Source organism: Schistocerca americana, chromosome 4 (assembly GCF_021461395.2).
Source record: "Schistocerca americana isolate TAMUIC-IGC-003095 chromosome 4, iqSchAmer2.1, whole genome shotgun sequence".
Classification (NCBI taxonomy): Eukaryota; Metazoa; Arthropoda; class Insecta; order Orthoptera; family Acrididae; genus Schistocerca; species Schistocerca americana.
Window position 1 is genome coordinate 371,943,152 of NC_060122.1, and position 16,279 is coordinate 371,959,430.

The following is a 16,279-nucleotide window of genomic DNA, read 5'->3' on the forward strand; positions in this document are numbered from 1 at the left end:
ATTTCTACTTGCAGAGAAGTATTGAGTATGTTGCATAAAACTGGATGTATGCATTTATAATAATGTTTCAGTAGAAATATTGCACAGATTAACAGACTTTATATTTTTAATGGGTTTATTATTCTTTCAGTCTCATTTACTGTAACAGGAGGTAAGGATATCTACGGGGTTCTGTTGCTAAAAGCTTTCTGTAGGAGAGCCATTGGTTTGTCCACACATCCATTTACGCCCTGCCCTGCCTTCTCTGGTGCTGGTAAAAAATGTTTTTCAAGATTTCTGCAACCATTTCAGGTTCCATTACAACATTGCATCCTGTTTAATTTGTATGTGAGCCATGGCCCATGATTTTCTGCCAGTTTCCTCTTTATTGCATTTCAAATAGTTTTTATTTTGCTTTCTCACTTCTTAATTTCAAGTTTTATGCACATACTTATAATCTTATTCAACATCTGTTTTAGTGTACTACAGTAAAGTTCTGTAGTGAGCCATGTCTTCTTATTGGTGCCTACATGACTGTTTCTAATTATTTTTTGGGGAAAAGTAGCTACAAAGAGAGACATGAATTCATTTAAAAATTTATTACACTTTTTGTTTACATTTGTGTCACTGAAAATTGGACTCCAATATATCTCTTACAGTCTGTAATTGAAATTTTTAAGGATCCTGTCATTTATTGTCCAAGATTGCTCAAATCTTTTTTTAGTTTGATGTGTGAGCAATTGACCACCATGGTCAGAAAGTCATTAACAATTGGATGTACACTGACTCTGTTGACTCTTGATGTATCTATAAATGTATTGTGAACTGAATTTTTTATCAGTAACCTTAATTGGAAAATCTACTTCTGTCTTCAGATTAAAAGACTCAACTAAATGTTTTACATCTGCTTCATTCCTGGTCCTATTTAGAAATTTGAAATTAAAAGCATTTGCAGTTATTAAATTCTTGGGCTTGGAGGACACTTGTGATAAAAGAGGGTGTAACTGCCTCACAAACACATTCATGTTCCCTGCAGAAACTCTGTAAAATGCTGTCACTACAACTGACAAGTTATTTGTAGTAATCTCGTGATTCTTTAAATCTAATGCTTTGTGTGGAAGTGCTGAAGATGACATAGAACCCACGAAGGAGCATCAGAACAGCGAACAGTTTGTCCTGTAACAGCAGGAAACAGCAAGGTAGGATTGGCAGGCATCAGTGGTTGATGGGAGATAGAAGCTCGACCAACGATTGCAGTGAGGCTGGGCCACCATGTCACCAATTTTTGCCTGTGGGTGGACAAGCTGTTAGGTTCCTCGAGGACAATGGCACTCTCCAGACATCAGGGGTCGGCAGCTGGTGGGAGCATGGCTCTGCCAAATGCGGCTGCTGGTGTGATGATGATACTTCCGGGATGTCGAGCATCAGCAGCTGATAGGAGCCAGCTCTACCCAAGACAACTGCCAGTGGGATGACAGGCATGGTTCTGTCGTTGCCAGCCGCACTGTTAACCAGTGCAGTGCGGCATGACTGGAGCATCTCATCGCAGACTTTCGTGTCCTTGCACAGTAACAAGAGCATGGAAAATAAACAAAGGCTCACAGTGACATCTGCAAGAGTTTCTGCACAAAGTTACAATAACATGACACATGATATTATATATTCTGTATCTGGTCTGTACCTGGCATGGTGCTGTGCTAGGGTGCGCAGGTGCCCGGTGATGGTGGGCAGTGCGTGGCAGGCACCTGGTGATTGATGTTGTGGCAAGAGGGGTGTGGCTGTACACAGCAAGACAGGCAGCATTGGTAGCCCAGTGAGCTGGCATTGGTAGGCATCAGCAGCTGCTGGTAGACAATGTTTGATTAGGTGTGAGATGACCTGGGATGTGGCAAGATCAATGAGCCGGTGAGGTTGAAGTTGCTCTGGGTAATGAAGGCATTGACAGCAGAAGGCGGCAGTCAACCAGCAGGACTGCCCAGGATATGATGACGCCAATGGAGTGCACTGGCATAGAGCTGATGAGCCAGTGACGATATTGACTGCAGTTGGGGATCAGTAGGGTTGACGGCTCAATCATTGGCAGGGCCCGAGGACATGGCAATACTGATGGGCTGGCGAGATGGACAGTGATGCTCTGAGTGGTGGTCCGGTAATGGCTGACATAATTGGCCAGATTGGGAAAACTGTTGGCCTGCGTGTGGCCTTGGCACAGCCTTCAAAGGCAGGTGGGCGGATAAGTGCAAAATCAAGTGACTGTGATTGCAGTGCTGCTATGGATGGCGTGTCTGCAGATGTGTGTAGACATGTGATTATGGGTGTAAAATAGTTCCACAAGCACTGTGCCACTATTGGTGGTGTGCACATAGCTAGCAGGAAACTGGCACCTCTGTGAGGAAATGCCTGTGGCCCAATCACTAGACAACCCGCGAGACATGGGGGTAATGTTGGTGGTTGTAATGGCACAGTTAGGGGCTGGGTACAGTAGACCTACTTGACCAATAGTTGAAATGTGTCAAAGTTCAACTGGGTACGTAGGGCCTATATGATGTTGTCTGCCCTGTGTCGAACACATCCAACAACTTCCACAGTATCCAGTACATAGCAAAAAGTCAACCGTTCTGAAATTAGTTCAGCTGAGATGACTTTCACTAGTATTCCTAAACTGGGTTAGACTCTAGCGATTAACAATGACTTGAAGAGCCAATATACCATCTGTACTCACAGCTTATGTGTAAACAAAAGGGACCAGTATTATCACTTTCAAACCTAAACACAACGTATATGTAACATCTTCAGTTACATAATGTATTATCAAAACTACTGCTTTAATGGCATTTCTAATGTTTGCAAAGACTCTCAAAAACCCTTTTAATTACTATAGCAAACCTATTGTCAGTAGAAAACCACTGCAATTAATGCAAAGTTGTACCTTCTCACTATGATAATGCAATGTAATTCAGTTTTAACTGTTGTTGTTGTTGTTGTTGTTGTGGTCTTCAGTCCTGAGACTGGTTTGATGCAGCTCTCCATGCTACTCTATCCTGTGCAAGCTTCATCATCTCCCAGTACCTACTGCAACCTTCATCCTTCTGAATCTGCTTAGTGTATACATCTCTTGGTCTCCCTCTACAATTTTTACCCTCCACGCTGCCCTCCAATACGAAATTGGTGATCCCTTGATGCCTCAACACATGTCCTACCAACCGATCCCTTCTTCTTGTCAAGTTGTGCCACAAACTTCTCTTCTCCCCAGTCCTATTCAATACTTCCTCATTAGTTATGTGATCTACCCATCTAATATTCAGCATTCTTCTGTAGCACCACATTTCAAAAGCTTCTATTCTCTTCTTGTCCAAACTATTTATCATCCATGTTTCACTTCCATACATGGCTACACTCCGTACAAATACTTTCAGAAATGACTTCCTGACACTTAAATCTATACTCGATGTTAACAAATTTCTCTTCTTCAGAAACGCTTTCCTTGCCATTGCCAGTCTACATTTTATATCCTCTCTACTTCGACCATCATCAGTTATTTTGCTCCCGAAATAGCAAAATTCCTTTACTACTTTAAGTGTCTCATTTCCTAATCTAATTCCCTCAGCATCACCCAACTTCATTCGACTACATTCCATTATCCTCGTTTTGCTTTTGTTGATGTTCATCTTATACCCTCCTTTCAAGACACTATCCATTCCATTCAACTGATCTTCCAAGTCCTTTGCTGTCTCTGACAGAATTACAATGTCATTGGCAAACCTCAAAGTTTTTATTTCTTCTCCATGAATTTTAATACCTACTCCGAATTTTCTTTTGTTTCCTTCACTGCTTGCTCAATATACAGGTAGAATAACATCGGGGAGAGACTACAACCCTGTCTCACTCCCTTCCCAACCACTGCTTCCCTTTCATACCCCTCGACTCTTATAACTGCCATCTGGTTTCTGTACAAATTGTAAATAGCCTTTCGCTCCCTGTATTTTACTCCTGCCACCTTCAGAATTTGAAAGAGTGTATTCCAGTCAACATTGTCAAAAGCTTTCTCTAAGTCTACAAATGCTAGAAACGTAGGTTTGCTTTTCCTTAATCTAGCTTCTAAGATAAGTCGTAGGGTCAGTATTGCCTCACGTGTCCCAACATTTCTACGGAATCCAAACTGATCTTCCCCGAGGTCGGCTTCTACTAGTTTTTCCATTCGTATGTAAAGAATTCGTGTTAGTATTTTGCAGCCGTGACTTATTAAACTGATAGTTCGGTAATTTTCACATTTGTCAACACCTGCTTTCTTTGGGATGGGAATTATTATATTCTTCTTGAAGTCTGTGGGTATTTCGCCTGTTTCATACATCTTGCTCACCAGATGGTAGAGTTTTGTCAGGACTGGCTCTCCCAAGGCTGTCAGTAGTGCTAATGGAATGTTGTCTACTCTGGGGGCCTTGTTTCGACTCAGGTCTTTCAGTGCTCTGTCAAACTCTTCACGCAGTATCATATCTCCCATTTCATCTTCATCTACATCCTCTTCCATTTCCATGATATTGTCCTCAAGTACATCGCCCATGTATAGATCCTCTATATACTCCTTCCACCTTTCTGCTTTCCCTTCTTTGCTTAGAACTGAGTTTCCATATGAGCTTTTGATATTCAGACAACTGGTTCTCTTTTCTCTGAAGGCCTCTTTAATTTTCCTGTAGGCTGTATCTATCTTACCCCTAGTGAGATAAGCCTCTACATCCTTACATTTGTCCTCTAGCCATCCCTGCTTAGCCACTTTGCACTTCCTGTCGATCTCATTTTTGAGACTTTTGTATTCCTTTTTGCCTGCTTCATTTACTGCATTTTTATATTTTCTCCTTTCATCAATTAAATTCAGTATTTCTTCTGTGACCCAAGGATTTCTATTAGCCCTCATCTTTTTACCTACTTGATCCTCTGCTGCATTCACTACTTCATCCCTCAAAGCTACCCATTCTTCTTCTACTGTATTTCTTTCCCCCATTCCTGTCAATTGTTCCCTTATGCTCTCCCTGAAACTCTGTACAACCTCTGGTTTAGTCAGTTTATCCAGGTCCCATCTCCTTAAATTCCCACCTTTTTGCAGTTTCTTCAGTTTCAATCTACAGTTCATAACCAATAGATTGTGGTCAGAATCCACATCTGCCCCTGGAAATGTCTTACAATTTAAAACCTGGTTCCTAAATTTCTGTCTTACCATTGTATAATGTATCTGAAACCTGTCAGTATCTCCAGGTTTCTTCCGTGTATACAACCTTCTTTCATGATTCTTGAACCAAGTGTTAGCTATGATTAAGTTGTGCTCTGTGCAAAACTCTACCAAGCAGCTTCCTCTTCACCTACTACGTTTCCTTCTCTCCCTTTTCCTACTGCCGAATTCCAGTCACCCATGACTATTAAATTTTCGTCTCCCTTCACAATATGAATAATTTCTTTTATTTCATCATACATTTCTTCAATTTCATCATCATCTGCAGAGCTAGTTGGCATATAACCTTGTACTACTGTAGTAGGCGTGGGCTTCGTATCTATCTTGGCCACAATAATGCGTTCACTACGTTGTTTGTAGTAGCTTACCTGCATTCCTATTTTCCTATTCATTATTAAACCTACTCCTGCATTACCCCTATTTGATTTTGTGTTTATAACCCTGTAGTCACCTGACCAGAAGTCTTGTGCCTCCTTCCACCGAACTTAACTAATTCCCACTATATCTAACTTTAACCTATCCATTTCCCTTTTTAAATTTTCTAACCTACCTGCCCGATTAAGGGTCCTGACATTCCACGCTCCGATCCGTAGAACGCCAGTTTTCTTTCTCTTGATAACGACATCCTCTTGAGTAGTCCCCGCCCGGAGATCCGAATGGTGGACTATTTTACCTCCGGAATATTTTACCCAAGAGGACGCCTTCATCATTTAACCATACAGTAAAGCTGCATGCCCTCGGGAAAAATTACGGCTGTAGTTTCCCCTTGCTTTCAGCCGTTCGCAGTACCAGCACAGCAAGGCCATTTTGGTTAGTGTTACAAGGCCAGATCAGTCAATCATCCAGACTGTTGCTCTTGCAACTATTGAAAAGGCTGCTGCCCCTTTTCAGGAACGACACGTTTGTCTGGCCTCTCAACAGATACCCCTCCATTGTGGTTGCACCTATGGTACAGCTATCTGTATCGTTGAGGCACACAAGCCTCCCCACCAATGGCAAGGTCCATGGTTCATTGGGGGAGGGGGGGGTACTTTAATTACATATCTAAAAACAGATCACCAGACTGAGAAATATTTTCTCCTCTCAGCGCTCCATTTCATACACTATTTGCGTTATGAGAGGAATTTTTAAGATAAATGAACACAAGATGTGGTTGAGACAATTGATAATGTCTGAAATAGCTCATATGTGAACTCCAGTTATCTTGTATCAATGAGATATTAACCTTCAGACTTCATTCAAACATATGGCACATGGTTGTTAGAGATATGCTTTTTGGATTGATCAGTGTTGCATTGGGTGATCAGATGCTCAATACTCCATTATTGTTTTGGAACATACCACTCGCAAAATGCCTGCATTTGCTGTAGCTATCAATTTATTTTATTTTATTTTATTTTTTGTTTACTATATTCAACAGTTGTCTACCAGCCTCTAGTTGTGCCCATATCAACTCTAGTCTGATACTTTTGTGTGGAAACCCTCAAATACATCACATAGCAGCTACCTGTAAGACCAAATCTCCAGTTCTCCAACCCTTGTTCATTCACTCATTTCTTCATGCCGTATGGTCTGTAAATCCCATCCTGAAAGAGAGCCTTCAGGAATGTGTTATGTGACAAGATACCACAATGCCTCTGAGCAATCTGAATTAGGTACTTTCATGAATTTTCAGTAGGAAAACCTAACAGGGGCCGTGCAGACAAGTGCTTCTTCTAGTTTCATGAAGTAACGAATAGGGGAAAATTTGTAGTCAATGGAAATTAATGTTTAATATAATGGAAGGAAACATTCCACGTGGGAAAAATTATATATAAAAACAAAGATGAGGTGACTTACCGAACAAAAGCGCTGGCAGGTCGATAGACACACAAACAAACACAAACATACACACAAAATTCAAGCTTTCGCAACAAACTGTTGCCTCATCAGGAAAGAGGGAAGGAGAGGGGAAGATGAAAGGAAGTGGGTTTTAAAGGAGAGGGTAAGGAGTCATTCCAATCCCGGGAGCGGAAAGACTTACCTTAGGGGGAAAAAAAGACAGGTATACACTCGCACACAAGCACAAGGGATGGATATGTGCTTGTGTGCGAGTGTATACCTGTCTTTTTTTCCCCCTAAGGTAAGTCTTTCCGCTCCCGGGATTGGAATGACTCCTTACCCTCTCCCTTAAAACCCACTTCCTTTCGTCTTCCCCTCTCCTTCCCTCTTTCCTGATGAGGCAACAGTTTGTTGCGAAAGCTTGAATTTTGTGTGTATGTTTGTGTTTGTTTGTGTGTCTATCGACCTGCCAGAAATTAATGTTTATAATTTTACAATGACCATCCTTTATTTTATTGTGTAAGGAAAAGATTTAAATAGTAAGCAGTGTGGTACTGACTTTGGCGAGTCAGTTGACATACCTTGATGACACGACCTGAGCCATAGTATCCTGTTATGATGCTAATTCAGCTGGTATTATTGCTGCAGTTAATGATGACTGCAAAAAAGGGGATAACTTTATTCATATTGTGAAGTATTAGAGTAAGGATTACATCATTACTTTTTGAATTTTTATTTTCAAGTGGTGTCCCATGTGCTGATTAAATAAGTTTCATTCTTTTGTCAGCAGATTGTATAGGGCACTGGCTTGAATTTCTTTGTCTGTTGGACAGAAAAATTAAATTCAAATTTGGGACCAATGTAAATAAGAGAAATCAGTCATTATGACATGAACCAAACTTCCTTGAAGAAATAATAGAACAGATGAAAATTGAAATATCTTATATTGTGGAATGCCTTCTAGCTCCTCCATAATTTATTCTTGAGCAAAAGCCAGTGTAGCATTTTCTTTCTATAACGTATATGGATGCTTATTAACAGTGTACTTGCTGGTCATGTTACTATGCACTGTACATATGCCTGAAGGATTACCACTAACATTGCGATAAAATGGTGATCACTTAGTGTATAGGAACAGTCTCTCCCCCTCCCCCTCCCTCTCCCCCTCCCCTCCCCTTCCCCCTCCCCTTCCTCCTCCCCTTCCCCTTCCTCCTCCCCTTCCCCTTCCCCCTCCCCTTCCCCTTCCCCCTCCCCTTCCCCTTCCCCCTCCCCTTCCCCCTCACCCTTCCCCACACCCTCCCCCTCCCCCTCCCCCTTCCCCTCACCCCCCCACACCCTCCCCCTCCCCCTTCCCCACACCCTCCCCCTCCCCCTTCCCCACACCCTCCCCCTTCCCCTCACCCCCCCACACCCTCCCCCTCCCCCTTCCCCTCACCCTCCCCCACACCCTCCCCCTCCCTGTCTGCCTGCCTAAACCTTGATTCCATCCTCTTGCTTTCCCCTTTCCTCTTCTCTCTGTTCTCTTGTTGCACACCTTATGCTTAATCTCCTGTTCATAATGCAGTTCACCTTCAAAGTGGTCTCAGATCTTTGTAATTTTCCCAATCATTATTTAATTTTTCTGTTTTGCGCTTCATCTTTCTCTTCCCACCTTCTCTCCGTTCATTTTGTCTCTGGGTATTCATTTTTTCTGACTTGTTCCCTCTTTCCTGTATGCCAAATGCCCCTTCAGCCCACCCCACTACATGTGTAAGTTATGTCATGCTGTCAGAAGTGCATTTGTGTGACAGAGAACTATTCTATGGTGAATTAACTAAATAGTTAATTTTTTTATAGGTGTCGCATTAAACCGGGAGAAGTCCTTCTAATTCATGGTGCAAGTGGTGCAGTTGGAATTGCAGCATTACAGTTGGCCAAAGCATGTGGTAAATTCTTTTTGTTTATTATGTAGTCAGAATTATTTACAGAAGGCAGAATGACACTACTTGTGTATCACAAGTCAGGCTTAATAGAAGTAAGCAGTTATCCAAAGGCCGTGGCCTTTAATATGCAAGTTCTAAACAGGTGTCCTTCTAAATTAGCAGTTTAGCAGGAGATAAGGCACAGGCAGTGAAATTAAGTTCTACTCAGCCTTGCCATAGGAAGATACATTGTTTTTGAAACAATGAGGTTTTTTTTGTCTGTGGTCCAAGAAAGTGATAATGCCAGCACATTTTACATCATTATGTTACTGAGTGTTAAAAACCTCTCCTCATCTTGTAAAAACAATGTGAAATAGATAGATAGTTACAAACAGCAGTCAGGCTTTAGTATCATGAGATGACAGTGGCCATTTGTATGTGAACTGGGCATGTATGCATGTGTGTGTGGTTTTTCTTTCTTTCTTTCTTTCTCTGTGTTTATTAGCTTACTCTGCTTTTAAATGTGTGTTCTGCCGCTCAGTGCCACCTCTATGTGGTGAGGAGCAGTCTATTATAGTTGTTATTCCACCCAGATTTTTGTCCATTATTCTCTCCTGGATTCTCCTCATCCTGTTATATTCATGTAGGAAATAGGGAAGAATTGCTGGCTTCATGTGCTGTATGTGACATAATCTGGCTTACTGTACTCTCCTGATTACTCCATGAGGTATGCAGTGGGGATGGTCTGAAATCCTGGTTCTATGAATTTACCAGGTAGCAAGAAAGGCACTGATTTTCTTCCAATGATCCCATTTACATTCTCTGTTGCACTTCAGCATAGCCTATAATGATCTTTTACGATTCTAGCAGTAATTCTCAGAATTGTTTCAACATTCTTCATAATGCCAGCTATATAAGAACACCAAATCAGTATCCTAAAATAGGTCATACAAGAATTTGGCATACTGTTTCCTTAACAAATACATTGTATTTGTTCAGAATTCTCCCAGCCCATTTACAGTTGTGATAAAGAGAATATGGCTTTGATAGCTGTTAGAAGTTAATGATACAGACTGGAACAGCTCTTCCTCTGCATGCAACAACGATGAATAATAGGAAGTGTACACAATGAATCATGGGTCAGTTGTTGGCAGTCAGTGACAGTCACTGAATGTGTTAATTTCTTTTTGGCCAAACATGCAAATTGATTACATTTGTATGGGGAGTGTGAATAAACCTAGATGTTCTGACAGACTGACTGTGGCTAAGCCCAAGGCCCAGATTAGATTGGAATGTGGCAATTTGGTTGGCAAACTGAAAGAATCTCAAGACAAAATTACGATTGCCATAGTAGATTGGTGTGTAGCATAGTTGGAGATATATGTTCATCATTGCAATAACCTACTTGTATGTCTTATTTCCAGTTTTACTGAAAATTCTGAAAATGTGGTTAAATTCTAACCTAATATAATTAAATAGTAGCTATCACTGTTTATGAACCATAGGAAATTACAAATGAACATTCGAATTCAATACCAACAACCTTTCATTGCAGTTGCCAAGTGCAACAAGCAATGAGAGACCCAGAACTATCACTACTTTGTTGATTTATGGATAGTAGGCCATGGTCAAATGCATTTTCCTGCGCCTAACATTTCATCTTCCAGTGCTAAAGACATCAGAGGCTGCACTGGGATAAGGAATTACTTGGCTCATTTCTCCTTACTATGGTTTTATCAAGATCCAGTAGCTACTGTGCTAGGATGTACAGATAGACCATAGAAATTCAAAATCACAAAAGTAAATTTAACAGAAAAGACACAAAAACAGTTTTAACAGAAAAGAAGGTGTGGAATTAGACAATTTGTGATCCTTAGTGCTAAATGAAGCAAACACCACTGACCCTTGTCCTCTACTAGTGCCATAACACGTCAGTGTGACTCTGCGATTTTAGGCAGTGGCTTGATGATGGCAGAACCTACAGTTGCTGTGATACATACAGACAGTTTGACTTGCTGATGTTATTTAAGTTTGTAACTGCTTTCTTAGCCATTATAGCTTCTAATGATGTATACAGCACTGGACGATGAAACATTAGGCTCAGAAACATGCCCTGGACGTCAGCCTAATGCCTATAAGAGAAAAATCATGAAGGATGCAAATACTGGCTGTGAAAGCCTGTTGTGTGTGATTAATCTCTGATGCTTTCACCAATTATGGATTATGTCTGCAGTTTGTGTAGCAAGACTAGTGCAGCCATGTTAATTTCATGTGAATTTGCTATCGTACAGAAATATAAAGAGCTATTTTCACAACTAGAGTGCCATATTCATTATATACTGCAGAGCAGTAACACACGTTAAACCTAAACACTAATTTCCTCCAATAATTACCGTGTTGTCTGTAATTTACTGTAACTGGAACTAGGATTGTTAAGTGTCACATAACGAGACAGTAATCACACATTTAGAGACTGACAATCTCCTCAGTACCTTGATGGAGAACACAAGGCAAAATATTAACCACTGAAAACATATTTAGAACACTGATTCATGGTGCTGTATTTGGTACAACATTGTACACCTGTTACAGTGCAACACACTCTTTATTATACAGAAAATATGGATACATTGTAATCACTTCATAGTTCACAATTCCAGTCCTCACCGGGTTGTTGTAAATTGTAAACCACACCAAGAGAATAGTGCAGATTGTCCAGAGTCAAGCTGGTCTGCCATTAACCCATAGCACAGCAATCCAAATTGTAGCCCAGCTAAACTCCAGTGAAGGGCCAGGTTATGACAGTACAGTGTAAGCGAGGTAGGGAGTTTGGCATGGTACAATCTGAAGTGTCTTGCATCTGCCCCAGTGATTGGGTTTTATATCTGGCTTAAATTTAGCTGCCAGGCCCATGTGACAGCTTGATGCCCCCCCCCCCCCCACTCTCTAATACCAGAGAAGGAAAGTTACTACTTACCATATAGCAGAGATGGTGAGCCGCAGTGGGCACAATAAAGAGATTCACACAATAAGTGTGGTCTCAGCTCTCTGAGACTGCTGATGTGTGTGCAGGTTGCGTTTGAGTGTGTGTATGTGTGCGTGTGTGTATGTGTGTCTACTGCTGACAGAGGCCTTAATGGCCAAAAGCTTTAATTGTGTGAATCTTTTTACTGTGTCTATCACGACTCAGCATCTCCGCTATATGCTGAGTAGCAACTTTCCTTCTCTGGTATTGTTACATTCCATCCTGGATTTTCCATTGTTTGAAATAAATAAATAAATAAATGGTACAATAATTTGAGAATTGTAGCCAGTTGCATGTATTAAATGTAGCTGCGCAACACAGTTTATAATGTCAAATATAGTCTGCCAGGTGCAACACAGTGTGATTGAATTTAATACACATTTCCATTCAGGTCTAGTAAATATGTTGGATGATCTTTTAAGTGATTATTCTAGATACAATAAAAATAATGGCTCATGATACTAGTAATATTCAGGACGGAGAAACTGCTTGGTTGCAGTGACAAAGTACTTTACACTGAACTACAAAGTTAATTTTGACTAAAGTGCCGGTATAAGAAGATCATGATAGCTAACATCATTGTTGCCAGCTTTCAGCTGTGTAGCACTAATGGTTGCAGGTGAAAACGAGTCATCTATATATGACATTGCCATAGGAATGTGTGCAAAATTGCATTACAGATGTTAGCACTTGGAGCTGCGGCACCCAGTCCAATGCAACTGTCAGGGATCTACTTACACCGATTCAACTACAGGCCTTAATTGAGATTCCAGTGCTTCGCCAGCTGATTACCATAGCAGTTGCACTGTTGGATCTTCTGCTGGCATCTTCAGTTGCATGTATAAGTAAACCAATGCTATCATAATGATGGTGTTGGCGTCTTTCTCCTACTTACAACACTCTTGGCTAAGCTTACTGTTATAGCAAGAACAGGTATGATTTATGAAACACAGTGCTTTATATAGCCAATGTAAGATACAGTTTAGTACAGGTTGTGCATAGCATTGAACGCATTGACTGGACAACTGTAATACAGGTTACAGAATAGGCTGAGCACTAGTTTGCGATCACTTAAATAATACAGTTTCTGTTGTGGCTCACCAATGTGTGCCAGGAGGTCAACCCAGGTGGCCTCTATAAACGGGCCTGTGAACTGTATGGACACACAATCTCTGAAATCGTGTACATCATGAGTGAAGGTTCATTGCCCTCCCTTCCAGTGGTGGGAAAAGCACGTACATAACACTAGACACAGAAAAATACATGGTACAGAAAAAATGCATGGTACAGAAAAAAGCAGTGGTTCAAGAAAAAAGCACTGGTACAGAAGAAAATACTGGCACCAAAAAGCACTGGTACTGAAAATGCGCCGGTACCACGAAAGAAAAAAAGCGTTGATCTCACAAGGCACTGAGATTGAGTAACGAAGAACACCAATGACTGCGCTGACATCCCTTTAGTGCCCGACAACAGTGGTTGCCACAGCATGTGATGGTCAGGCACCAGCAAGTAGGGGTAGAAGTGATTAGGGGCCAGTTTGACATGCCTTCGCCACTTACATAAGAGGCCGTAGGACAGGACTGGGGATGGCATCTCCATAGCGACATCCTCAACGAGGTCAACAGTCAGCGGCAATGGTGTCGGCGAGACATAGGTGACAGCAGCCACACAGGACCCAGTAACAGAGGAGATGACAGCTGTGGCATTGTGTGCAGTGAGGGTTGCTCCAGTGACGGCAGTCAAGGAATGAAGGTGGAGGCAGGAATGCCAGACAACGATCTGCCAGACGGGGACCCCTGCTGTGGAGCCGGACGATTGGTGGCACAGGAACAGAGATTGGTGGGGGTATTGAAGGCGGTGGCCCCTCTGGAAAAGAATCTACCATTCACGGCCACAGCTGGTTGAAGTGGCGGGATGTCTGTCCATCAGGAGTACAGATGATGCACATGCGCTGATCCGACAATTCTCGATGATTTTAGGAACCCATGTTGGCCGATGGCTGAAACCACAAGACCAGTCAGGTGCACCCGGCCGAAACTGTTGTGGAGCAGGCAGCTCTGGATGAAGTGATGTCTGATGCAGCAGGTGGAGGAGGATCCAAGGTTGATATCCATGTAGAAGCTCTGCCGGGTTGCTGTCCCCCACCGGAGTGAAACGTTACAAAGTCAGAAAACAGTCTGAAGTAGCTTCAGTGGACCTGCTGGATACATACGTCCACATCTGAGTTTTAGACTTCTGAACCATGTATTCAGCCTCGCCGTTATGTTGAGGATGAAACAGGGGAGCTGCGAGATAGTGAACACCAGTAGCCTGACAAAAAGATGCAAATTATTGAAAAATGAACTGAGGGCTGTTATTGGTAACCTGGGTACACAGAAATCCCTCAGTTGCAAAAATCTTAGACAGGGCCGAAAAAGTTGCCCGCCACGGACGTGGACAAATGATGCACCATATAGGGAAACTGGGAATAGGCGTCAACTATAATGAGCCAATACTGATTTAGGAGAAGCCCAGCAAAATTGACATGTAGACGCTCCCATGGGTGCTGTGTATTGGCCAGGGGGAAAAGACTCCTGCAGGGCCACCTGTTGCTGAACACAGTGAGTGAAATTGATGATAAGCCACTTAATGTCCCCATCTGTGCCCAGCCAATACACATGCCGGCAGGCTAAAGCTTTGGTGCAAGCGGTTCCCCAATGACTGATGTGCAGAAGCTGCAGCACATTACGGTGTTAGGAAATGGGAATTACAACCGGAGAGCAGTGTCCTCCAAAGCTAACAAAAGAACTCCATCAAACACAGAAAGGCAGTGTTGGAGGGAGAAGTAATTATGCAAGGGATCCGAGACATGGCCTGGTGGTTTTTCTATCCAACTACGCTGCACAAAAGCGAGGACCCTACTAAGTAAAAGATCCATGCCGAACCAAAACCATTGACTGCGTTCTGGTTCTCATTATCCAAACAGAAACAAAGGAACTCTTCCTGATTGAACGATGGGTCTGGCCCAATCGGAAGGCAAGATAAGGCATCAGCATTGGCGAGTTGCACCTGCTGGTCAGTAATGGATCTGATATTGATAACAGGAGAGCCAACCACTGCAAACGATGCGCTGCCTTGTCTGGCATCAAAGCTGAAAGGTTAAAAAGAGCAACCAACGGCTTATGATATGTGATTAAATGGAACTTAGAACCATACAACAAGAGGTGAAATTACTTGGGGGAAAGCACAAATGCTAATGCATCTTTTTCAATCTGAGAATAACGCTGCTGGGTGGTACTTAAAGTCTTAGCACCATAAGCATTGGGTCGTTCAGATCCATCCAGGTATTTGTGCTCCAATACTCAGCGCAAAGACCATGCTGAGAGGCATCTGTAGCCAACATGAGATGCTGACCTGGATGAAAAGTGGCCAGGCACGGGGCAGATTGAGGCTTAGATTTAAACAAAGTGAATGCTTGATCACAAGCTGGGGACCAGAAAAAGACACATTTTTGTGAAAAAGTGTATCCAGGGGCTGAGCAACAGTGGATGCGTCCAGTAAAAATTAAGGGAAGTGCACAGCTTCACTTAAAACACCTACAACTCGTTAACGGAGGTTGGCCCCAGCAAAGCTGTCAACATGGTGACATAACAGATTGACCCCTATGTGAGAAACATCAAAACTTACATACTCAACTGACAGCTGAAAAAATTAAGATCTGGCAAAATTGCATGTGAGACGCTCAGACTGTAAAACAGAAAACAATAATCGGAGATTGTTAAGCTGGGCCTTGGGGGAGGAACCCGAAAGGATATAAGATGAACATCAACAAAAGCAAAACGAGGATAATGGAATGTAGTCGAATTAAGTCGGGTGATGCTGAGGGAATTAGATTAGGAAATGAGACACTTAAAGTAGTAAATGAGTATTGCTATTTGGGGAGCAAAATAACTGATGATGATAGAAGTAGAGAGGATATAAAATGTAGACTGGCAATGGCACAGAAAGCGTTTCTGAAGAAGAGAAATTTGTTAACATCCTGTATAGATTTAAGTGTCAGGAAGTCGTTTCTGAAAGTATTTGTATGGAGTGTAGCCATGTATGGAAGTGAAACATGGATGATAAATAGTTTGGAAAAGAAGAGAATAGAAGCTTTTGAAATGTGATGCTACAGAAGAATGCTGAAGATTAGATGGGTAGATCACATAACTAATGAGGAGGTATTGAAAATAGAATTGGGGAGGAGTTTGTGGCACAACTTGACAAGAAGAAGGGATTGGTTGGTAGGACATGTTCTGGGGCATCAAGGGATCACAAATTTAGCACTGAAGGGAGTGTGGAGGGTAAAAA

The 16,279-nt window shown here is 42.0% G+C and overlaps 1 protein-coding gene across 4 annotated transcripts in view; it reads left to right on the top strand.

The window, feature by feature from the left end:
- LOC124613885 (zeta-crystallin-like) overlaps positions 1–16,279 on the top strand; it is a 145,298-nt gene that overhangs the window by 84,611 nt on the left and 44,408 nt on the right. For all 4 annotated transcript variants that reach the window (XM_047142624.1, XM_047142622.1, XM_047142621.1 and 1 more), the window contains one exon: positions 8,861–8,949. In XM_047142624.1, coding sequence (XP_046998580.1) covers positions 8,861–8,949 — 89 coding nt within the window. The remainder of the gene's footprint in view (positions 1–8,860; positions 8,950–16,279) is intronic.